The sequence below is a fragment of the Chrysochloris asiatica genome, unplaced genomic scaffold (assembly GCF_000296735.1).
Source record: "Chrysochloris asiatica unplaced genomic scaffold, ChrAsi1.0 scaffold00029, whole genome shotgun sequence".
NCBI classification, from domain to species: Eukaryota; Metazoa; Chordata; class Mammalia; order Afrosoricida; family Chrysochloridae; genus Chrysochloris; species Chrysochloris asiatica.
In genome coordinates this window covers 15,981,388-16,005,913 of record NW_006408547.1, presented here as the reverse complement: position 1 = coordinate 16,005,913, position 24,526 = coordinate 15,981,388, and the positions used below count along the sequence as shown (strand labels likewise).

The 24,526-nt window shown below is 37.1% G+C and overlaps 1 protein-coding gene across 1 annotated transcript in view; it reads right to left on the bottom strand.

The window, feature by feature from the left end:
- The window catches only part of MYO16 (myosin XVI), a 912,243-nt gene that overhangs the window by 224,189 nt on the left and 663,528 nt on the right, over positions 1 to 24,526 (bottom strand). Inside the window, exons 24-26 of the mRNA XM_006851537.1 lie at positions 19,675 to 19,850; positions 17,097 to 17,177; positions 16,560 to 16,765 (exon numbers count right to left, since the gene is read on the bottom strand). Of these exons, the coding sequence (XP_006851600.1) occupies positions 16,560 to 16,765; positions 17,097 to 17,177; positions 19,675 to 19,850 (463 nt within the window). The remainder of the gene's footprint in view (positions 1 to 16,559; positions 16,766 to 17,096; positions 17,178 to 19,674; positions 19,851 to 24,526) is intronic.

The following is a 24,526-nucleotide window of genomic DNA, read 5'->3' as shown; positions in this document are numbered from 1 at the left end:
AAAACAAACCTGCAAGATAAAACTAGGGAATCAGAAATAATCAACTTATAATTAATTAAACTGCAAAGCATAAAGGGAGAATAGAGTAGATACAGTACTTCCAAGTGACAGGAAGTCAAGTAGATTTCAAGATAAAACAGACTGTTTTAAATAAGGGGACAAATAATAAATTACAGGGTAACCTCAAAGAAAATTAATACACCTGCATATCAAAATACAAAAGAGGAAAGCCAGAAAGCTTTAGTAAACATTAACATAATTGAAATGACAATGAAAAGAAAACCCACAAACAAAATGAGCTCACACAGAAAATTACGTGGAACAAAGAAACCAGCTGTGCCAATTAAAAACAAAAAACTGCAGAATAATGACAGTATGTAAATGAATTAAATGTACCAGTCAAAAGAGGGAGCAGAATAGGTAAGAAGCTGAATCCTTCAACATGCTATCTACAAGAGACAGACCCAGAAGATGGAAAGAGCTTAAATTAATGTAATGAAGCAAAGTATACGACTGGCAGAATGTAAAGTTGATGATCTGCTCTGGAAACTTATACTCAATTTATAATAAAAAGTGAAAAAATATATGGGCTGGTGAGCTTTAACAATTATATGAGGTTGTTAGGAAGTTATTATGTATTTTAATTTCCTTTATCAAATTGTTTTAAATGAAAACGTGCCGCTCTTCATTTTCAATAGATCCATTTTCTTATGCCCATTTCAGCTAATCTAACAGAAGACATGATTCGTCCAGCCAAATTCCATCAGCAAGTTACTTTGTTGGCCCTTCATGGATTGCAATATTAATACAGCAATAATTTCTGTTCATGAAACTAAGAAAAATTACTGGACAGAAGGAATACCCACAGTTACTGTACCAAAAAGAAATAGTCGATGTTCAATCATTTCAAGCGGTAGCATATGATCAAGAGCCCAATACACTAAAAGGAGAATTCTAAGATGCACTGATGGCACATACTGAAGGCTGTGATCTTTGATCTTCATCAGTAAATGTTTTAACTCCTCTTCACTTTCAGCAAGCAAAGTTGTATTATCTGCATATCACAGGTTGTTAACGAATCTTCCTTTAATCCCGATGCCATGTTTTTCTTCATAGAACCCAGCTTCTCGGATTATTTGCTCAGCATACAGGTTGAATATGTATGGTGAAAGAATACAACCCTGTTGTCATACACCTTTCTTATTTTTAAACGATCCAGTGTTCCCATGTTCTATTTGAACAACAGCCTCTTGATCCATGTACAGATTCCTCATGAGCAGAATTAAGTGTTCCAGAATACTCATACTTCGCAATATTGTCCATAGCTTGTCATAATCCACACACTCAAAAGCCTTTGTGTCATCAATAAAGCAAAGGTAAACATCTTTCTGATATTCTGTGCTTTCAGCCAAGATCCATCGGACATCAGCAATGATATCTCTCATTCTACGGCCTCTTCTGAATCCGGCTTGAGCCTCTGGAAGTTCAAACGACGTATTGCATTAGGCAAATCTGCTACCGAAGAACTTTTTAAACTGCTGAAAAGCAAAGATGTCAATTTGAGGGCTAAGGTGCACCTGATACAAGCCATGGTATTGTCAATAACCTCATATGCATGTGAAAGCTGAACAGTTAATAAGGAAGACCATAGAAGAATTGATGCTTTTGAGTTATAGTGTTGGAGGAGAATATTGAAAATATCATGGATAGCCAAAAGAACAAATAGATCCATTTTGGAAGAAGTGCAGCCAGAGTGCTCCTTGGAGACCAGAATGGCCAAACTTCGTCTCTCATACTTCAGACATATTTTCAGGAGGGACCAATCGCTGGAGAAGGATATCATGTTTGGTAAGGTGGAGGGTCAGAGAAAAAGATGAAGACCTCCAATGAGATGGATTGGCCAAGTTACAGCATCAATGTGCTCAAGCGTGGCAACAGTAGTGAGGTTGGCCCAGGATAGGGGAGTGTTTTGTTTTGTTGTGCATAGGGTCGCTATGAGTCAGTACCAGCTCGATGGTACCTAAAGACTTTGAAAGTATTTGCTAAAGACTTTGAAAGTACCATCTCATTTAATCTTTGCAACATTATTAGAGATTGTGTTATTTTTATTGTCATTCTTCCTTTATAATTAAGGAAACTGAGTTTTCAAGGATGGCTTAAACACTGTACTTAAACACAGCGGTAAGTTTTGGTCTGACATTGGTCCAGCTCCAAAAGAGTTGTTCCTTACTTTCTATCACTCTGCTTTGCTACCTCTTTATGTTTAAGATCACTGATAACATAATGGGTTAAATGTTAGGCTGCTATCCCAGTTTGATGCTATCGCAGTTTGATGGTTCAAACTCAACAGCCAATCCACAGAAGAAAGATGAGGCTGTTTGCCCCTATGAAGAGTTACAGTCTTGGAAACCCCAAGGAGCTGTTATACTTGGTCCTACAAGGTCACTATGAGTTAAAGGAGACTCAGTGGCAGTGGCTAGGCATGTCTGATTTTGTCCTTAGTGTCCACAAGCAATGTCAGGACAGCACTGTGTCATCAATTGGGAGAGGAGATCCCTGTAGATTGGTTTAAAATTAACAAAGGTGTGTGACAAGGTTGTATTCTTTCATCATAATTATTCAACCTGTCTGCTGAGCAAATCATCCAAGAAGCTGGGTTCTATGAAGAAAAACATGGCATCAGGATTGGCAGAAGACTTATTAACAACCTGCCATATACAGATGATACAACCTTTCTTGCGGAAAGTGAAGAGGACTTAAAATACTTACTGATGAAGATCAAAGACCACAGCTTTTGGTATGGAATGCAACTCAATGTAAAGAAAACAAACATCCTCACCACTGGACCAATAAACAACATTCTAATCAACGGAGAAAAGACTGAAGTTGTCAAGGACTTCATTCTTCTTGGATCAGTGCCTAATAAGTAGTGATAAATATTAAAGTAAAATCAAATCAATGCTTTGCTAATTATTCACTATATAAACATCTGTATGATGAGAACTGTTACCTAAAATGGTGATTCTGTGGAACTGGATGATGAATTTAGAGACTGGCTCAAAGTGGGTACAGGGTGATGAGAGTCAAAAATGATGATCCCCATGTTGCTGCGGCTACTGGTAACTTCCCGAGTCCCACAGACATTCAGATTCTCTCAAATGTTTGTAAAAAACAGTAGTAAGAGTGAATAAATAATGACAATGATGGATGCTAACTAATATGGGGGATATTCTGGTTGGAAAACGTCTTACTTTTTCATTGCTGCTATCAGAGAAATTTCACAATATTTTTATGGATGGTTTTAAAGAACAGAATTGTATTTGCTCACAGTTTAGGAGGTGGGAAGTCTGAATTCAGGGCCACGGCTCGAGAAGGTACTTTCATCAGTCTGCTTTCAGGGAAAACACTGGAGTCAGCTCCAGGGACACCAGTGTTCCTCAGTTCCTTGACAAGTATCACGTGACTTTTATAACTTCCCATTTGTGCTTTCCTGTTTGCGTCTCTGCTGCCCTTTTTTGAAATTTATCTTAAAGGTGATTAGGCTTAAATCACATATTAGACTATCCTCAAGAATGTAACAATAAAAACAACAACAACAACAACAACAACAATTAAACCCTGTTCCCAAATAGGATGAAGTCTTAGGGTCAAGACTCCAACACATATTCTGGAGACAGAATTCAGTCCATAATTTAAACCAAAACTCAGTGGTCCAGTTGCTTCCAACTTACAACAACCCTGTAGACAGAGTAGAACTGTCTTATTGGGTTTCCAGGATTGTAAATCTTTATGGTAGCTGATTGCTATATCCTTCTCCCTCAGAGTGGCCAGTGGGTTCAAACCTGGCAGTCAAGTGCTTTAACACCTCTGTTGTTGAGTGATTTCTAGCAGGTTGTGACTCATAGTGACCCTATATAGGGTTTCTGAGGCTTTCTATATCTTTGTAGGGACAGAAAGCCTCACTTTTCTCCCATGGAGCAGCTGACAGGCTCAAACTAGGACCTCGTGGTTCACAGTCCAGTGCTTATTATAGGGCTCCCTAAATTCATAACAGTTGTTGTTGTTGTTGTTGTTATGTGCCGTGGAGTCGGAACCGACTCATAGCGACCCTGTACAGGGTTTCCGAGGGTGTAAATCTTTATGGGAGTAGAAAGCCTCATCTTTCTCCCGCGGAGCAGCTGGTAGTTTCGAACTGCTGACCTTGCGGTTCACAGCCCAAGTCGTAACCACTACGCTACCAGATAATTAGGATAATTAGGGTTTGAACCAAATTATGAAAGCAAACATGAAAATCACCTCTTCATACCTGTCCCCTTTTCTACAAGTTTTTTTTTTTTTTTTTTTGGGGCGGGCGATTTGGAGGGGGCTGTAACAGAAAGGCTTAGTGTCCCTGAACCCAAAACACGCATCACTGCCTGTTTATGTGCATCAAGTCTTATTTCCACACCACCACACTCATTCTTTTATACCTGGGCATGGCTGCTCTCTATGTCAAGGGCAGAGCTGAGTGTCTTGTAGCATCTACAAAGCCTAATTTACTCATGGCCTAATTTTCACAGAAAAAGTCTGGAGACCCTTAGGCTAGATTATGAGGGTTTCCCTTTTCTATTTTATGTTTTCACTGAAACATTTCCTTCAAAACCTCATTAAATCTTTAAAAATAATCATCCAAACCAGTAGGATAGTGTTAGTGGCACGGATATGGTTAGATTTGGCCAAATAATCTTGAATATAATCGTCCTTTTGCCAGTGAAAACTTTCAGGATATTTAAGAGGTTTAAACCTGATTAACTCACCTTTTTATTACAGGTGTTTTGACAGTAACAGCATGGCTTCTACCAAGACTCTGAGAAGATTGCAAATGGAATCTGGGTCTCTGGTGATGATCATGGCTTCATTGGGTAGCTACTGCCCATTAGTTTTAATCCAATAAATTGAAGTGTGCCTTCTTTCATCCCTCTCCCCACACCCAATTTAATATCATGGCTGTGTTCTTTCATGGCTTGACCTTTCAGCAACAACTCTGCCATTTAAGCAAGCTAAAGGATTCAGCCTATTTCTAATAGGGATTTGATCCAGCAACAATCTAAAAACACAGATCATAATTCCACACCATGCCAAGCATAACATCAAACACTGCAGTGCTGTTACTAGACAAGCCCTTCTGTCTATTCCAAAAAAGCTTGCCTCATTAAATAGTGAGCCTCTCCATTTAGTTATGCTATGATAATTCTTCCTGCCACCCATAAATATGCCTTTAAATGAGTGATGAGCATGGCATGGATCACAGAAGCTTGCCACCCAACATCTAGAATTAGACTTCAAAAGAATCCCATCCTAAATATAGAAGAGATGAAAATTGATAGGATTAGCATTTTGTGACGAAAGATAAACATATGCTTAAAAGAGGATACACTCCTGGATTACCATTGAAAAAGTATATAAATGATAATGTCACAAACACAAAAAATTAGATAAATCTTTGGAAAAAAGATGTCATGATAGGACAGAGGATAGGTCATTGTTGGTGGCGATATAAAGTGCCTTCATATCTACTCCTACTCTCAGTGAGCCTGTATAGAGTTTCTGAAGAACAACTGGCGGTTTGAAACACAGACCTTGCAGTTAGCAGTCCAGTGCTTATCTTACAGTGCCACACCAGGACTTAGGGGTCTTTTTAAAATCACTGTCTCCTATTATCTTCTTCAATTTAGAAATGAGAAATCAAGAAATAGTGCTAATTATACAACACTTAGAAATGGTATACACTTACTGGGGAGAGATGGAAATAATAGTGATTCATTAGTATATATTAGCATGGATTTTTTATTGTTGCTAATTTCTTGTGACATTTATAGGAAAGAATGTGGTAGCTTCTTTTTAAAGTAGGCTAGCATCAATTCTTTCCTTTGCATAGGTGAGATGAGGGTAATTGTTCCTCTCCCTTATATCTGGACTAGATCTGGGACCACTTTCACCAACATAATACAACAGACCTGATGCTGCCCCAGCTCCTGGACTAGGTTTTAACAGGACTGACGGCTTTCTCTCCAGACTCTTAGAATCTGAATATACAAAGCATGAAGGTAGTTCTTCGGTAATAGAAAGTCATGCTGGGTACCAGACATAAGAGTGAAGAAGACATCATGGATAGCCAGCCCAGAAGGACATCAAGTAACTGCAAGCTCAGCTACAACCAAGTGAAGAAGTGCTCCACTCTGATTAGCCAACCCACAGGTGATCGTGAAGGGGTTTTATTGTCAACTTGGTTGGGCCAGGCGTCTCAGTAGTTTCACAACTGAAACCTAGTAATCCCCTTCATGAAATCTGCTATGAGCAAGCAATCAATTGAGAGCAAGTTTCCTTGGGGGTGTGACCTACTTCCAGTCTATTGAATACTCAAGCAAGAGCTTGCTTGCTTTCTGCTGGATCTAGATTCAAATTATGGTTCATCATCTGCGGTTCTTTGGATGTGAGTCAGTGGCCTACTCTATTGTCTGCTGGTCCTGGAGGCATCTGCAGCATGACATCTGACCTGCCGGACCTGTCTCCTGCCATCAGACCTGTTGATCTCCTTTATCAGTCCTGCAGCTATGAGAGTCAGAAACCTGACATCTGACCAGCGGGCAGGGGACTCACCCTCCTTGACATAAACCTCTGTTGTGTGTGTGTGTGTGTTTTTAATACATATATACCTTTCACACCCTAAGACACCATAGAATGGTGAGAAATCATAATACCTTTCTATTTTAAGTCACTGAATTTTGGATGTTCTCATACACAGCAACAGATCACAGAACCAAAAGATTACACATCCCCACTATTAGCTATATGTTTTACAGCACTCTTTATGAAGGAGAGTATTTCCCTCCCCCACTGATGTTTGCTTGGCCATGTGACTGACTTTAACCAATGCAATATAAGGGAGTGGCATTTGACACATCTCAGTTGAATCTCTAATAGTCATAGAATGGTTTGATCATTTCTCCTTTTTCTCTGACACAGAAAGAACATGTCCTAGCCTGGGCTGTTTTCCTTAAGCCTGATTCTAGGATGAAAAAGTTACCTAGCTAAAAGCTACTGCTAATATACCATCAAGTATTATGTGAGAGAATGGTTATTGCAAATCACTGATATTTTGGGTTGTTGTTCTACAGAAGAAGAAAATGACTTTTACAATGCCATCAGAAAACACACAAACAACTTAAAAACAGAAGACTCAGATCAACGTTAAAAAAAGTTGGTGAGATGGAAGAAGATATCAGAATATTCAGTTCAATTTCACAGAGTTCTGTTTAAGAAGCATGGTGACTTATGGACACTCTGCTAGAGGCCAGGCATGAGGCATGTGACCCTCCCATGAGGGGTTTATAGTCTAGTGCAGGGGTCAGAAGATATTTTCTGTAATGGTTCATAAAGGTAAATGTTTTATGCTTACCAGCCAAATGGCAAAGATTGAAGCTTTTGTAGAGATGCTTGTATAGTCACATAAAATGTAGCTATTTAAAAAGTTTAAAAAGCGTTCCTAGCTCAGTCACAAAAGGCAGATTTTGTCTGTGGACTATAGTTTGCTGACCTATGGTCCAGTGAGTGTGATTGGAACATAAATGGATATTTCATAATCTAATGAGTATATAATAAATGTATTGAGTTATACGTGGGCCTTTTTGAAGTATAGAGCAGAGATAAAAATCAATTTCAATTTTTATGAATATTTCTCAAAGTACAGTCCATAGGAGTGGATCCTGAACATTGATTAAATATTAATTAGGGTGAAAAAAGGTAGATAGAATGATATGATTACATGAACCAAACCAGTTTTTAAACCATAAATGAGGGTAAGTCAAAAAGTGTTACAAGAAAACCACAGATCTTTTGTTAAACAGAAATATCATATTGTGACATTATTGCTTCTCAGGTATTGTCATCTAGGTCTCTAGCTTTGGAAACATGGAAAAGGTGAAGGGTAAAACCAGGACTTGCAGAGTACACTGGGTAAGGCTTCCCAACAAAATTCTCAGAAGACAGTTCTTGCTACCCTAGAAGAATGAACAGATGATTAGCACAATATTTGACAATATTCTCATGCTATTCATCATGTTTCAATATTCAATATTCTTGTGCTAACTGACAATGATTCAGTGATAATGTTTGGAAGTAGCCTGCTTCTCCATCTTCTATGTCTTTCTTAGTCTAGAAGCTCAGCAAAGCCTGTCCACCAGGGTCAAAATACTGGTGGTGTAGCTTCCAGCAACACAACACACAAGCCAGCCCAGTGTGACAAAGTGACAGGCCAGTGCCTCCAAACAGTTCCCATCACCTAAGTTGACCTTAATGCTTTGAATCTAACTAGAGCAGAAGATTCTCTTGGAAGCCAGTGTTTTTGATTGAGCCTAATTTTGCAAGCACCCTAATGAGACTAAAATAAGCGGATTACCGAAAGAACTGGTTGCATACATCTACTGATCACAGACATGTTTCAGCACATTTTATTTAGAATAAATATGTGCATATATGAATTGGAACACTGGAACTCAAGTAGCAATATTTTTTGATTACCCAAGTATGTGAAAGTAATATATATATATATATATATATATATATATATATATATATATATAATTTCCTCAGGGCACAAGTAGTATCAAATGCCATGAGCAGAACATTCAAAATTCCACACATAACTTGTCTAGCTCAGTTGCTCATAGATATCAAACGAACACACATCTGTAAACACAGTTAAGCCAATTATATCTGGATTTTCACATAATAATTCAGTTTTGTTGCCTATTCATAGTTCTCTATATATTAAAATTCAAAAGTCTCTTACCATGGGAGGCAAAGACTTTAAATCTTTAAAATCCTACTTTGAAGTTACTGACACTATACAAAGAAAAAAAAAAATCAACAAGTGTATTTTTTTTTAATCAAAGTAAACCCTCTTAGATATAATGATTCTTCAATTTCCATTATGAAGACTCCAAAAATAGGCAGCTACTAAAGCAAAGATACCATGATGCTAATTTGTAAAGTCATCACAGTTATGTACAAATTTCAAGAAAACTATCCATGATCAACATTTAATGCAATAATGGATTTCAGAAATAATGAAGATTGTTCAAATAGTAGATGTTAGCTGCAAAACTGGACAATCTATTCTTTTTCCCAAGATTTTTGTGATAATCATATTCCTTTCTGTACAGTTGTTAACAAAGGTATTTGTTTTGACAGGTTTTATTCTCGGGAACAGTTAAGGCAAAGTGATATGAATAGAAGATAAATATTTTACATAGGACTGACAAATTCTGTTATGTGATATTTCACAACAGATATTTTTGATTAAATTGCACCTCTAGGCTTTCTTTTTATAATGATGCTTGATTGCCTGGGGATATTTCAAAGTCCTGATGAGCTTTTTGAAAGCTCAAATATTAAATTGTGTTCTTTTAAGATGTAAAAGTTGTCGGTCATATTTGGTTCAAGTTCTACAAAAGTTGATGGTCTTTATGGGTCACTGTTTTTTCTATGATGTTATTCCCAGGCTGGCATCATTTATTGAAGAGCACTAGTAACAAAATATCACTGAAATAAACAATCAGATTGCTGTTGTTTTGCTATTAAGATAGAGAAGATGAGGATAAATAGCATTTCCTCTTAAATAAGAGACTCTTTCAAGAAATGACAAGGTTTACTAAAATGCATAATCTTCCATCCTATCTTTTTAAATAGAAATTAATCATGACTATGGTCCATTGTTAAGCAGAATTTACAAACTGAGTATCATTAATTTCCATTACCATGTTCATTTTAAACACCATGTTCATTACCATGTTTATTTTTATATGCAAGAATACTGGTTGAATAAGTGGTCCCTGCCTAGAAATATATTACAAGATGCATACATATAAAAAATACTGAATTTAAAATAGGTTGTTTGCATATACTGTTTAATAGGTTCTTGTGGGGGTTTTTTTTCTGGTAGATTATACGTCAAACTAGATTGAGTACAATACACAAATGTAAAAATAAATTTTAATCATTAAATATAAATATATATACACGTACATTGTTGTTGTTAAGTGCCTTTGAGTTGGTTCCGACTCATACTGACCCTGGGTAGGGTTTCCGAGGAGTAGCTAGTGAGCTTGAACCACTGACTTTAGGATTAAAACTGACCTTGCGATCTAGTGTATGTCCTAAAACAGTCATACTCCTCTCCAACTTCTCGGGAGATTAAAGCAATTTTGGATAACCATTTGCTGGAGCAGTGGTTAGGAAGATTCGTGCAACAAGCAAGGGGTTGCACTAGAGAACCACTTAAGAATTATTTAATGCAAAGTTTCATGGATTCCATGACACTAGATATTCTAACAAAATAAACAGAAGAGAATCTACTCATTGCCCTATTCATAGTGAAATAAATCCTAATTCACACCTAACATACGAATCTATTAACAGTGCTTATAAAACATCAAGCGCATACAGATCACATGGGAATCTTAACAAATTTGCAGATTAGGATTCAGTAAATCTGGGGTGTGCCCTGAGCTTTTATATGCCCAACAAATCCACCCTAATCTTGAACTGGCAGCATTTTGGTTCGCAACCAATTATGCTAATCATTTGAACCAAATAGGGATTCCAATCATAGGACAAATGTTCTTAATTCTTTTTTTTAACTGAATCACATGTGGAGTTTCAGTCCCATAATTCCTTGGATCATGTTGTGAAGTGCCATCGAGTCAGTTCCAACCCACAGCGACTCTGTATAGAGTTTCCGAGGAGCAGCTGGTGAGCTTGAACCGCCGACCTTACAGTTCAAATGGCTTTGCAGTCTGACACATTAACCCACAGCACCACACCAATACTCCTTGGATGATAGTAACTGTTAATTGTCATTTCAAAGGTCTGGGTTGAAACCTGGGGGTTTATTATTATAAATTTCACATGGGCAGGTTTCAAACTCAGTGCTCTAAAGGTCACTTGTTCTTCAAGGGATGAGAGGACTGATTTTTAATACCTAGACTATAAAGCGTGGAAATATATACCTGTTAGCTGGCCATTTTTCAAACAATATTTACTGATTTTTACCTAGCCCTTTCCGTGTGCCAATGTACAATAAGCCATGATAGGATACTAGAATCCTTGGCCAACATAAGTACAACATCTATTATTGTATTCAGGTTCAATTTAGCCCTAGATAACATCCAACTTTGCAGCTTTCCCTTATAAATAACACACAACGTTTTTCTTCTCTCATTCATAAGCATAGCTTAAATGTTCAGACACACATACCTTATTTTTCTGAAATATATTCAGTAGGTTACACATGTTGTTGTTGTTGTTGGTTGTTATGTGCCGTGGAGTCGGTTCTGACTCATAGCGATACTGTACAGGGTTTCCAAGGCTGTACATCTTTACGGGAGCAGAAAGCCTCATCTTTCTCCCGCAGAACAGCTGGTAGTTTCCAACTGCTGACCTTAAGGTTCACAGCCCGATTCGTAACCACTACGCTACCAGAGCTCCTGTCTCTTAATCATTTATCATGACGTGGATGATTTTGTCTTGTCACTTCTGAAAACATTCCAGTTAGTCCCATCAAATGAATAACATAAGCTGAACTCCTATGATGCCTACATGTCTCTTTATGCATGTGTGAAATTGACCAAATAGTATAGGTAACAAATAAGTGTTTCATTCTTCTCAAAAGCAATTTAAATAGAAACGGACTATAGAGTTCTAGTCATTGTTATACCTTTAGTTCTGAACTAGGTAATTCAAGAAATGACTAGCTTTTCTGATTGTGATTTTGTGTTTGTTTGTTTTATTTAGAAGCTCCTTTTTTTTAAGCATGAATGGCTAGGCAAAGAGAACTGTCCACAAGTGCACAATTAATTTTTTTACCATAAATAATAGCTTTAATTCTTATTAATTTTGCATTGTATCTTAATGGTTTGGGTTCTCATTTATAACCCTGACAAAGTAATTTACAATCTCTGTTCTTCTCAGGAAAATGAGGAAGACTCCCAAAGACATGGATTGCTACAGTAGCACCAACAATGGGCTCAAGTGTAGCAATGTTTGTGAGGATGGTGCAGAAGCAGGTAGTGTTTCTTTGTGTTTTTCATAGCGCCCCTAAGAACTGGAACCGACTCAACAGTACCTAACAACAACAATTAACTGGCCAGCTGATTTAAGGTAGATCTTGAAAGAAAGCAGAGAATACCAGAGAGGTGTTTACTTGTTCTTTCTTGACTATACAAACTCAATGGGTATTCCAAAAACAATTGCCTTCCCAATATACTGACGTATACAAGTGAAGGCCTGTAGTGCTGAATCAGTTTACGGAGACATTTCATTTCAACTTATATCGGTCAATTCCTGGAGCCTTATTCTCGTCATTGCCTTCAGAATTGCATGGAACGGCTTCCTTCAATACCATTGGTTCTTGCTCATCTGGTACATCTTGAAATGCCTGTACTTTTTTACTCTGTATATTCCTTCTACTTTTTTTCTTTTTCTAAAAATTTTTTCCCAGAATCATTCATCATTTTGCATATGTTGTTGTTAGGTGACATCGAGTCGGTACTGATGCATAGCGACCCTATGCACAACAGAACGAAACTCTGTCCAATCCTGGGCCAAACTCACAATTGTTGCCACTCTTGAGCCCACTGATGCTGCCACTTTGCTAATCCATCTTGCTGGGGGTCTTCCTTTTTTTCTCTGACCTTACATGATGTCCTTCTCAAGCCTATAGAATCCTTCAATATTGACAGTTGAGACTTGGAATTTGTCTTCAATTTTAATGCTAAGTGTTCTTGTCTTTTAGGTTTTTAACTCCAGGCCTTTGCACATTTCATTGTAATATAATAATCTGTCTTCTTGAGAGGTCCTTTGAAATGTTCTGTTCAGCTCTTTTACTTCATCATTTCTCCCACCTGCTTAAGCTTAGCTACAAGTTTCAGAGTCACTTCTAACATCCACTCTGGTATTTTCTTTTTTTGCCTGTCTTATTAATGTCTACTCCTTTCTTCATGTCTAATGTTCTTGATGTCATTTCACAACTCCTCTCATCTTCAGTCATTAGTGTCTAATGCATCAAATCTGTTCTTGAGATAGTCTCTAAATTTAGATGAGATGTACTGAAGACCATATGTTGGCTCTTGTGGACTTATTTTAATTTCCTTCAGCTTTAATCTTAACTTGTATATAGCAACTTATGATCTGTCCCACAGTCTGCCCCTGGCCTTGCTTTGAATGATGACATTGAGCTTCTTCATGGTCTCTTCCCACAGATTTAGTCAATTCTGTGTTTCCTATGCATTCCATCTGGGAAGGTCCATGTGTATATAGTCACCACTTATGTTGTTGAAAAAAGATATTTCCCATAAATAAGTCACTGGTCTTACAAAATTCTATTATGCAGTCTCCAGCATCATTTCTGTCACCAACGCCATATTTTCTAACTATAGATCCTTCCTTTTTGTTTCCAACTTTCGCATACTAACCACCAGTAATAATCAATGTATCTTGATTGTACATTTGTTCCATTTCAGACTGAAGAAGTCAGTAGAATTCTTCTATTTCATCATCACTGGCTTTAGGAGTTAGTGCATAAATATCAATAATATTGTTATTAACTTGTCTTTCTTATAGGTGGATGGATATCATCTGATCACAGACAACATTATACTTCAAAATACATCTTGAAATGTTCTTTTTGACATGAATATGACACGATTCCTCTTCAATTTGTCATTTCTGGCATAGTCAACCATATGATGGTCTGACTAATATTTAAAAATGCATCCTTATATTTCAAAATATTATATGATGTTATTCTTCCATTACTTGGTCTTTTGAGAAATATCTATCCATATTACTTTTCAAAACTCATGACTAAGCTTACTTTATATGTTGATATTCTTGTTATGTGTAGTCTAGCCCTGTATAGGCTTTATGAGAGCGACTGGTGGGTTTGAACTGCCAACCTTATAGTTAACAGTCCAGTGATTATCGTACAGCGCCATACGAGGCTCTTACTTAATACAGGGTTAGCAGATCCTTTCTGGTTTTCATTTTGCCCAGCCCTCAGTTTATTTGTTAATTATTAAATACGTTGTTAGGGACCTCGAATTCATTTAGACTCTGAGTGAAAACCTGCCCCAGAGGGTTGTTTAGGAGGTGCTGTTTAGGGAAGTAGACTTTCGGGCTTTTTCTCTTGGAGCCTCTGGGTGCGATGGAACTATTTATTTTTTCGTAGCCCCCAATCACTTAACTGTTGTACCACTAGACATTCTCATTAGTTACACTAAGTGACCTCTTTCAAAGCTCAATATTGTTGTTGTTGTTGTTATTAGGTGCCATCATGTCGGTACCAACTCATAGCAACCTTATGCACAGAAGAACGAAACACTGCCCGATCCTGGCCCAACCTCTCTATTGTTGCCACGATTGAGTCCATAGATGCTGCCACTTGGCCAATCCATCTCGCTTGGGATCTTCCTCTTTTTCTCCGACCCTCCACCTTACCAAACATGATATCCTTCTCCAGTGACTGGTCCCGCCTGACAAATTGTCTGAAGTATGAGAGATGAAGTTTGGCCATCTTGGCCATCAAGGAGCACTCTGGCTGCACTTCTTCCAAAACAGATCTATTGATTCTTTTGGCAGCCCATGGCACTTTTATTTTTCTCCTCCAACACCATAACTCAAAGGCATCAATTCTTCTACGGTCTTCCTTATTCACTGTCCAGCTTTCACATGCATATGAGGTTATTGAAAATACCATGGCTTGGGTCAGGCGCACCTTAGTCCTCAAGCTGACATCTTTGCTCTTCACCAGTTTTGAAGCTCACTAAATGAACTAAAAGTCTACTCTGAACCCAAATCGAATTCTTCCTGTGCTTCTATAACACTTTGTACACACTCAAATGATCAATAACACTGAAAGCTACTCTTTACTTATTTGTTTATTTACCTATTAAACTGTGAACTTCAATGATGTAAAGACTGTATATTGTTGTTGATAAGTGCAGTCGAGTGGATTTTGACTAATAGCAGCTCTGTAGCAGGTTTCTGAGAAGCAGCAGGTGGATTTGAACTGCCAACCTTATGGTTCACACTCCAGTACAGTGCCACATCAGGAGTCCAAAGAGTTTATAGACATAGGAGAATATCTAAAGTTAAAGTTTGGTCTAGAAGAGTCTAGTCAATTAAATAAACAATGAATTAAACTGTTATTTCTGTTGTTGTAAAGTATTATCAAGTTGGTTTCAACTCATAGGACCTTGTGTAGGGTTTCTGAGGTGCAAGTGGTAGGTCTGAACTGTCGACCTTGGGTTCAGCAGTCCAATGTTTATCCTACAGTTCCACACCAGGACTGCAATTAAGCTATTATCCACCAATGTATTTCTTTAAAATGGGTGGATCAGTGATTATCTTAAATTTGCTTATAAGTAGGCTAAGGTTTTTGATAAATGAAAGTATGCATATGTGCAAATATGAAGCCTGAAATGATAATGTTATTTAAGGGTAAGTTTGGGTTCAAAATGAATCCCTGGTGGCACAATGGATAGTTGAAAGGTTGGTGGTTTGAACCTGCCATGCTGAAGAAAGATTTTTACCATAACTATTACAGCTTTGAAAACCTCATGGGGACAGTTTTACTGCATCCTGTACAGGGTCACTATGGGTTAGAAACCAACTCAAAGGCACTTAATAACAATAACTACAACATAGGTTCACTATGAGTTGTCTCTGTTCTACAGGGTCACCATAAACCCACTGCCAGCAAAATAAACTGACTTTGCTGGCCATAGATTTATGGGATTTGGGGTGAAAACGATTCTACAAATGACTGAGATAAAGCTACCCTGGGAAAAAGGCTACTGTGCACACCAAGATGAACCCCACAGGACATTAAATTTCTCCAAGTAATTGGCTCACTATCGTGCGTACTGTGAACAGTTGAGGTGAGTTGATCTAAATCAGGTGTCAATAAACTTTTTTGGGGATGGGCCACATAACAAATACGTTTTGCAGGACTTCCAGGCTTTACATGCCGGTGGTATAAAAGGAGCCACAGAAAGATGTCAGTGAATGATCCTGGCTACACTCCAAAAAGCATTTATTTACAAAGTTAAGTAGCAGGTTGGCTTAGCCCATGAATACAGTTTACTAACCCCTGATAGAAATCATGTTTTGTTCATAGATATAAAGAAAAAAATAATCATATACAAATCTTTCTTTTAGATAATAAATTTTAAGTAAATGTCATAGTGTTAGAAATCTTTAAATCCAAGGAAATCCACAATTTTATGGGAACATGAAAACAGTCTGCAAGATATCACCTTCAGTAAAGTTTAGTAAATTTTATAGAAGCTTCGTTAAAGCAGTTCATTTTTTCCTAGTCATTTATTTACCTGAGATAGAAAAATAAAATAGCAACAAACACCACGCCTTCAAGAGAAAATGGATCTTTTTTGCTAAAATACCACCAGTATACTACACTGAACAGTAGATACAACAAGGGTTTCAAGAGCAGAAGGGCTTACCTTGTCAAGAAATCTGTGAAGGGAAGGCGGACAGGGTACCCATATCGAATGATCTTCACCATCTCTAAGACTCCAATATATTGTAGCTGAGCAGACACATAAAAATTATCAAAAGTATCTGGCAGTCTTGAGTTATTGGGCTTGATGCAATGAATGAAGTGTGGGGTGCACTTCTGAAGTTTTCCAATAATATCCGTTAGAGATTTCTAAGGAGAAAAGAAAAGCCCATGTGATTCTCCAAAGTACACACTAACTGCAAATATCAATCAGTGTCTCAGTAAAAGCCTGTATCTTCAATAGGTGATGTTTCAGTTCTTATAGAAAGGGAGGAAAATGCAGAACAGAACTTAAATATTTACAAAGCCCACAGTTAGTACGACTAATGAACTCCCCAAGACTATTATACACATAATAGCTATGTGCATTTCTGAGAAGCACTTTAGTGACTCAAAAAATGTGAAATCTGATTCTATGTATAAACCTTCACCATTTATATGGTCATAATCCAAGTTTGTGAAATCTAAAAATGTCACGAACCCTGAATTGTGATGCTATGGAGACTGGACCTCCCCATTCCAGTTTCTGAAGAAATGTCGCCGTTCCTTTCCTTTTTATTAACTGCAGGGAAAACAGAAAAAGTGAGCAAGTTTATTTGATCAAATTCCAGTTCTAACCTTTCCATTTCTATAAAGTCACTAATAGGCAAATACGGACTGAAAGTATAGTTTGTTTTTCTTAAATTCGTTTTGTTTGGTTTTAACAAGCTAGTACCAAATGAGTTTCTGTGATAGCATTATAATTTGATGAAATGGTCAACTACATGTAAAAATGCTATTCTTGCCATCCTTTCAAATTACATGTTGTTGTATATATGAAATCTACCAATATCTTGAGCTCATGTTAAGTTGATATTCAACAGACATGTAGCTGCTCATTTGCTTTGTGTGGGCAATTAGTAATATACAGTGAGCTTATTGTACCACATTTATGATCAAATACAGCTTACTCTATAGAAAGAAAATACTGTTTTATGTTATAACGATTTGAGGTTTTCACAATGAGTTTTGCTTAAATTTAAATACAATCTGTAACTGGGTGTCTATACAATTTGATGCATTTTTTACAATTTTTTTCCCTTTATTTTTTAAGTACTAAAAGCGTTTAGCAAATTACCTGTCTATAAAAGACAACAATAGATTGTGGAGGGTTTTTCATTTTTAAATGAAAAAATATACAAATATTTATAGAAATAAAAATAGTAATTGAAATAGAAGTAATGGGCTCTGGTGTGGCATTATAGGATCAACACTTGACTGCTAACCAAAAGGTCAGTGGTTTGAACCCACCAGCTGTTCCCTGGAAACTGACTTGATGGCACTTAGCAAGAACAATGATTAAAATGAGCTCTGGGCACCAATGTCATTCTGCATTTCTCAAAATCACACGGACTTAGACCAATATATCAATCATTCTAAAATAATTTATCTTAAAATGAAAATGTCTTGCTATAAGAAAAAATATCTCATGAAGTATTTTTGTCAATTTGGTGCCATTGTTATTATGACACTAGCTCATTTCCTTCCATTAAGATTAACTGTCAAGCTGAAATGATGAATTGTAACTGACAAGGGAATGTAAAATGAAGAAAGCAGTGTAAGATCAACCTGTTTTCTACCAACAAAATGCCAAGTGTGATGCTCAGTTAAAGAGTGAGTAAAATCCGAATCCTTTCTGGGTCACAAGGGCGAATGCTGAGCAATGAGGGTGGTTTGAAGGGAAAAAATAAGTAAAGCGAGGAATGGAACACTTAAGAAATAATCATAATAAATAAATCCCCATCACTTGAAAGTAGACACTCAATTTCCTTCTCTGGGTGGGGGAACTACTGAATTATCTCCTTTTTGCAGTCCTTCAGGGAAAACACTAATGGCATCCATGCCTCATAATGTTTAATAATTAAGGTTAAAAATTACGGTTTAGAGGTATGTGCTGATTTTCTGCCCTTGCTTGCCAGATGGAAGGAAGAAAAAGGAAGAGCCAGGAGGTATAGTAAACCCTCAGGAATAGAAATCTTCCTTACAAAAGATAATCCTTTGTCTTTTTTAACGTGAAAGGTGCCATTTTGTACATAGCGAAATTGAATTCCTATGACCATCATGTTCCGGCACAACTGCATAAAAGGATCCCTAATTCTTGGATCTATTGATTAATTATACAAACACATTGCTTATATGTTATACACATTTCTGCTACTCTTCAAAAATAGAACATATTTTCATTATGCTTTTATTTTAATTGGTAAGCTAAAATGCATCCCAGCAAGGTACCGCAACTGAATTTCTAAAATGGATTGTCCTGGACCCCTTCCCAATTATATTTCTCATCTTTTATAATTTTTGGCAAAGGCAGCAAAGCAAACTAAGATACAATCAGGCAACGAATTCTTAAGAAACATAAAACACTTCATACATATTCATTACCAATTTGAATTAACTCTTTCCTTAGCATTTAGTTCTATTTTACAAACAGCCAGAAATGTTAGGTTGCATGTACAATCGAATTTGCATTATGACAAATACAGATTAAAACTAAATATACTGTAAAAATAAGCTTAAAATCTGTAAAATGCATAGCAAAAACATTCTAATATCTGAAAAATACACTCTGTGTTTTAGAAAAGAAAACACAAAAAATACAATTTATTGTTTAGAGACCTAAAACCTCTGAAATGATTAATGTCAACAGAATAAGGAAGCTAAGTTAATTCTCTCTACACCTCCTGTCCCAGAAGTTACTTCCCATTCATCAAAGAGACAGTCATATAGATGAAACATAAATAACATGTTGTACAGACAACCAATAAAATGACTACGATTGTATCCGCTATTGAATTTTTCACTGAACTGTACAGTCATAAAGATCTCTCTCTTCTAATGGTTGTACTGCACGTAGACATGTCGTCGTCTTCTTTTTTTTTTTTTTTTTCTACTTTCAAAAAGAATATCAACAGCTTTCATCTAATATTCAAAATGGTGTTTGTTTTCTTTTTTAAAAGAAATAACAATTGTACAAAGTCAATTAAAAATAATAGAACAAGAATCACAAAAACTTTTACCTTACTAAGCTCTAGATAGTTCTTGTTCTCTCCAATAATTGAAGAAGATGTCCTTTTCTTATTTAGTAGGGCAGATTTATATCCTCTGAATTTAAAGGAAGGATAAGAAGATATGAGGGATCCTGTTTGTGACAGCTTCGACTGGAACAAGTGATTGATGACAACATTTTCACTAGCTAGGAAATAAACAAATAAATATTGTAGTGGAATTAAAACGATAATTTATGTGAGCATTAAACTAATTCCTTATCCACATACTTTACCCACGAAACCATTGTGAGTGAAAGACATGAGAGTATGTAGCAATACCAGACTCAGGACTTTATCTTTCCCTAAGTCCCCATGTTATTTCCTCCACTACTGCATTAATTTTGACCTTCACTGCCCTTCATTATCAAAAGTCCTGATCCCATATTTCTCCTCCTCTACCTAAGTGCTTGGCCCTTCACTCTATATCTGTACAGAATCTACTTCTAGCCTAGTTATCAGAATTAAATTTTGCCTGCTCAGATCAAAGAGGCTTTCCTGTACTTGACCAAATCATGAAGACATACGGTTCTGTGAGTATCTCCGAACCGTGGAAAACAATTCGCCAGGAAAATAACTCCCTATGATCTACTCTGGAGTCCTGGTGTGATGCTGTGGGTTAATGTGTTCGACTGCAAGGTTGGTTTGAAATGCAAGATTTAGGCTCACCAGCCGTTCCTTGGAAACCCTACACAGGGTCACTATGAGTTGGAATGAACTCAACTCTAGACGGGCACTTAACAACAACAACAAAAGACCTACCCTGTCTTAGAGTAGTATGTAAATACCCTATCTCATTTGGTTGCTAAGGTTAAAAGAAAGGAAAATAAAGTGACCTTTTCTGATTGAGTTAATATACAAATATAAAATCAAGCTAATATATTTTAGAAAATAGGTTATACAAATTCTAAAGTTCTAAAATCTATTCTTGAGCACTGGAGTACTTGGAGCCCTGAAGCATGGATAAATGGGTTTTTGTTCACAAATGTGAATAGCAAAATGAAAGTAATGTTGCTGTGTGCCATGGAACAGAGATATCAATATAAATTAATGGTTTAAATTATATACAACATATATATTATCTACATCTTTAATTTTCTAGTTATGAAGAAATTTAGAAGCAGTGAAACTCCCATACCCACCAGATCTTAATAACATAGTTAACCCTTAAGGGAACAACATGAATTTGAGCTACAAAGATCAACCACGTAACAAATAAAACACCATGTAATAATGATCATCTCCACATAGAGCAGTTCATCTCTCCAGTAAATTGTCTATTGCAGCAAAAAGAGATCTCTCATGGTTCTTGTGTCTTTTTCATCACACTTACTGAAATACCACAGACCTTGAACACCACCACTGGACCCACAGCAAGTGCCACTAATGATGCTAAAAAGTGTTCCCAAGAAGCAGAGAAAGGCATGACATCACAAGAAAAAGCTCAATTGCTTGGTATGGACCATACACTGAAGTCTGCAGCTGTGGTTGCCTGACATTCCAAGTTAAATGAATTGAACATAAGGATCATTGTTCAAAAGAAATGGAAATTTGTGAAGCTGTCACCCCGAATCCCAAACTCATTGTCATCAAGTAGATTCCAACTCATAGTTATTTTACAGGATACAGTAGAACTGTTTCAAAGGATTTCTGAGACTAAATCTTTACAGCACCTTCATCATTCTCCCTGAGAATGGACAGTGGGTTGGAATCTCTCACTCTGAAGGTAGCAGGCCCAAAGCCTAACCCATTATGCTTAACCTGCACGTTTTGCAAAATATCTTTTTGTTGTTATTGTTAGGTACCATTGAGTCGGTGCCTACTCATAGTGACCATATGCACAGCAGAACAAAACATTGCCTGATCCTGGGCCAACCTCACTCACTACTGTTGCCATGCTTGAGCCCACTGATGCTGCCACTTGGCCAATCCATCTCATTGGGGGACTTCCTCTTTTTCTCTGACCCTCCATCTCACCAAACATGATGTCCTTCTCCAGCAACTGGTCCCTCCTGACAATATGTCGAAAGTATGAAAGACAAAGTTTGACCATGTTGACCTCCAAGGAGCACTCTGGCTGCACTTCTTCCAACACAGATCTCTTGGTTCTATAGGCAGCCCATGGCACTTTCAATATTCTCCTCCAAAACCATAACTCAAAAGCATCAATTCTTCTCCGGTGTTCCTTATTTACTATACCAACTTACACATGCATATGAGGTTATTGAAAATACCATGGCTTGGAAAATGCAGTTTTTATGCATGTGTGGTATATAACATGTATAAGATATATGTTGTTGGTAAGTGCTGTCGATTCAGTTCTGACTTATAGTGACCCTGTGTAGGGTTTTCCAGGACAAGCTGGTGGGTTTGACCTACTGACTTTGTAGTTCAAAATCCAATGCTGATACTGAAGCTCCACACCAGAGTCTAATAACATACATAACATGAGTTCATCGATTGTTTATGGTCTCAGCAAAATGCTACCAGTCAACATTAGGTCTATTAGTAGTTAAGGTTTTGAGGTACTGAAAGTTATTTTTGACTGTGTGGTTTAGGGGATCAATACCCTTAGCTCTCACAGTGTTCAAAAGTCAACTGTATTTCTTAATGCCATTCTCCACTGAAATTATCTGGAGTGCTTGAATACATAGAGAATTCTAGATCCGAGGTAGGGAGATGATCATGGAGTATCTTTTAAAGTCAGCAAATCAGAAAGTGCTTCAAAAAAATCATGAGAACATGTCAAAAAAAAACAAAACCAAAAAACATAGAAAGTAGCTTGAAATGGTTCCTGTTGATGTTGTTAAGTGGCAGCGAGTCAGTTCTGACTTGTAGCAACCCTGTATAGGGTTTCCAAAGAGCAGCTGGTGAATTTGAACCACTGACCTAGAGTTCAAACTGACCTGTGGTCTGATGCATTATTGCTTGGTGCCACACCAGGAGTCGGTTCTAACTGATAGCAAGCCAGTATAGGGTTTCCGAGGTTGTAAATCTTAATGGGAACAGAAAGCCTCATTTTTCTCCTGAGAAACCACTGGTGATTTTGAACTGCTGACAATGAGATTAGCTGCCCGACTCGTAGCCACTACACTACCAGAGATCCTTGAAATGGTTACTATTGGCCAAATATTGGATACTTTTAGCATCATAATAATGATTTTAACTCATCAACTGAAACAAGAATCCATGAGTCTGTGCAATTAAGAAATATTTAGTTAATATGTTGTTGTTATGTGCTGTGCAGTCGATTCCGACTCATAGCGACCCTGTACAGGGTTTCCGAGGCTGTAAATCTTTATGGGAGCAGAAAGCCTCATCTTTCTCCCGTGGAACAGCTGGTAGTTTCGAACTGCTGACTGTGAGATTAGTAGCCTGATTCATAACCACTACACTACCCGAGCTCCCTTTAGTTCATAGAGGAAAAGCTAAAACCCTGATATGCCATCAGAGATTGAATGATGGAGTTAGAAATTCACAATTTTACAACCATAAGAAAACTAATTGATTTAGGCATGTAAACTAGTGGGTGTGAGTTTGATGAGAACAGAATAATCATCTAGTCCCAAAGTCTTTCCTCATAAATAACTTGTTTATCACAAAGGGAAAACAACAACTTCAGATTAGAGAGACGTAGTTCCCTGAACTCCACCTCAGTAAATGACATTTCTTACCGTCATCACATGCTTCTAACATACAGTTCTAGAAGGATCTAGACTCCATGATCTGGGTGTTGCCTCTACAACAATACATAGATTCTAACAATGAAGAAATATCTGATAAGGTCTAACTGAGGGGCAGTGTACAGTCTTTAAACAACTAACCTGTAATTAAAAAAAATATATATAATAAGTATTATAAAAAACAAAGAAACCAAGGTAACTATCTCAGATAAAAGAAAAATGAAGAGAAATGGAAACAAAATGCAATGGGTGATCCCGAATTAGGGGAAAACTGCTACAGTTGTAGTATTTGGTAAAAGCTGATAGGGACTCTGTGGCACTGTAGAATCAGCACCGGACTTTAAACCACAAGGTTGGCTGTTCAAACCCACCAGGTGCCCCTTGGAAATCCCACAGAGGGTCATTGTGAGTCAGAACCAACTCAATGGCACTAAACAACAACTGAATTATATATTAGTAGACTGTGAATTAGATATGAAGATTACTTAATGTTAATTCTAATAATTTACTAAAGTTATGTAAAATGAGCTTTGATCTCTGGACATACAAAAAAAAAAAATTTGGGTGTATAAAAGCATCCAACTTACTCTCAAATTTTTCAGAAAAGCAATGCAAAGTATACACACACAAAGGAAGACAGAGGCAGAAAGGACAGAAAGACGAGGAGGATATGAAATTATTTCAAAATAATCAGTAAAAATTTCACATTAACATAGTCCATTTGGAGTCCTGACGTGGTGCTGTGGTTAATTCGCTGGACTGCAAGTCAATTTGAACCACAAGGCCAGTGATTCAAGCTCACCAGCCACTCCCTGGAAACCCTTTATAGGGTCACTACGAGTCAGAACCAATTTGACAGCACGCAACAATGCGGTCCATTTAAATAAGCAAAATAAAAATGTTCTCATTTTTACTTATAAGTCTATATATAGGTGGATTCCCAGATAAGTAACAGAACATGCTATTCATAAACTTTTAAAAACAAAACAGAAAACTACACCTTAAACAAGTCTACAAACACTAGGCACAGATAGGGACCAAAAGTTTGACTCACGATTAGGTTGCTTAAAGATGAAAGGAACCAATGTCATTAGACTGATTCTAAGAGATGCCATCATGGACTGGTACCCCAATGTTGTTGT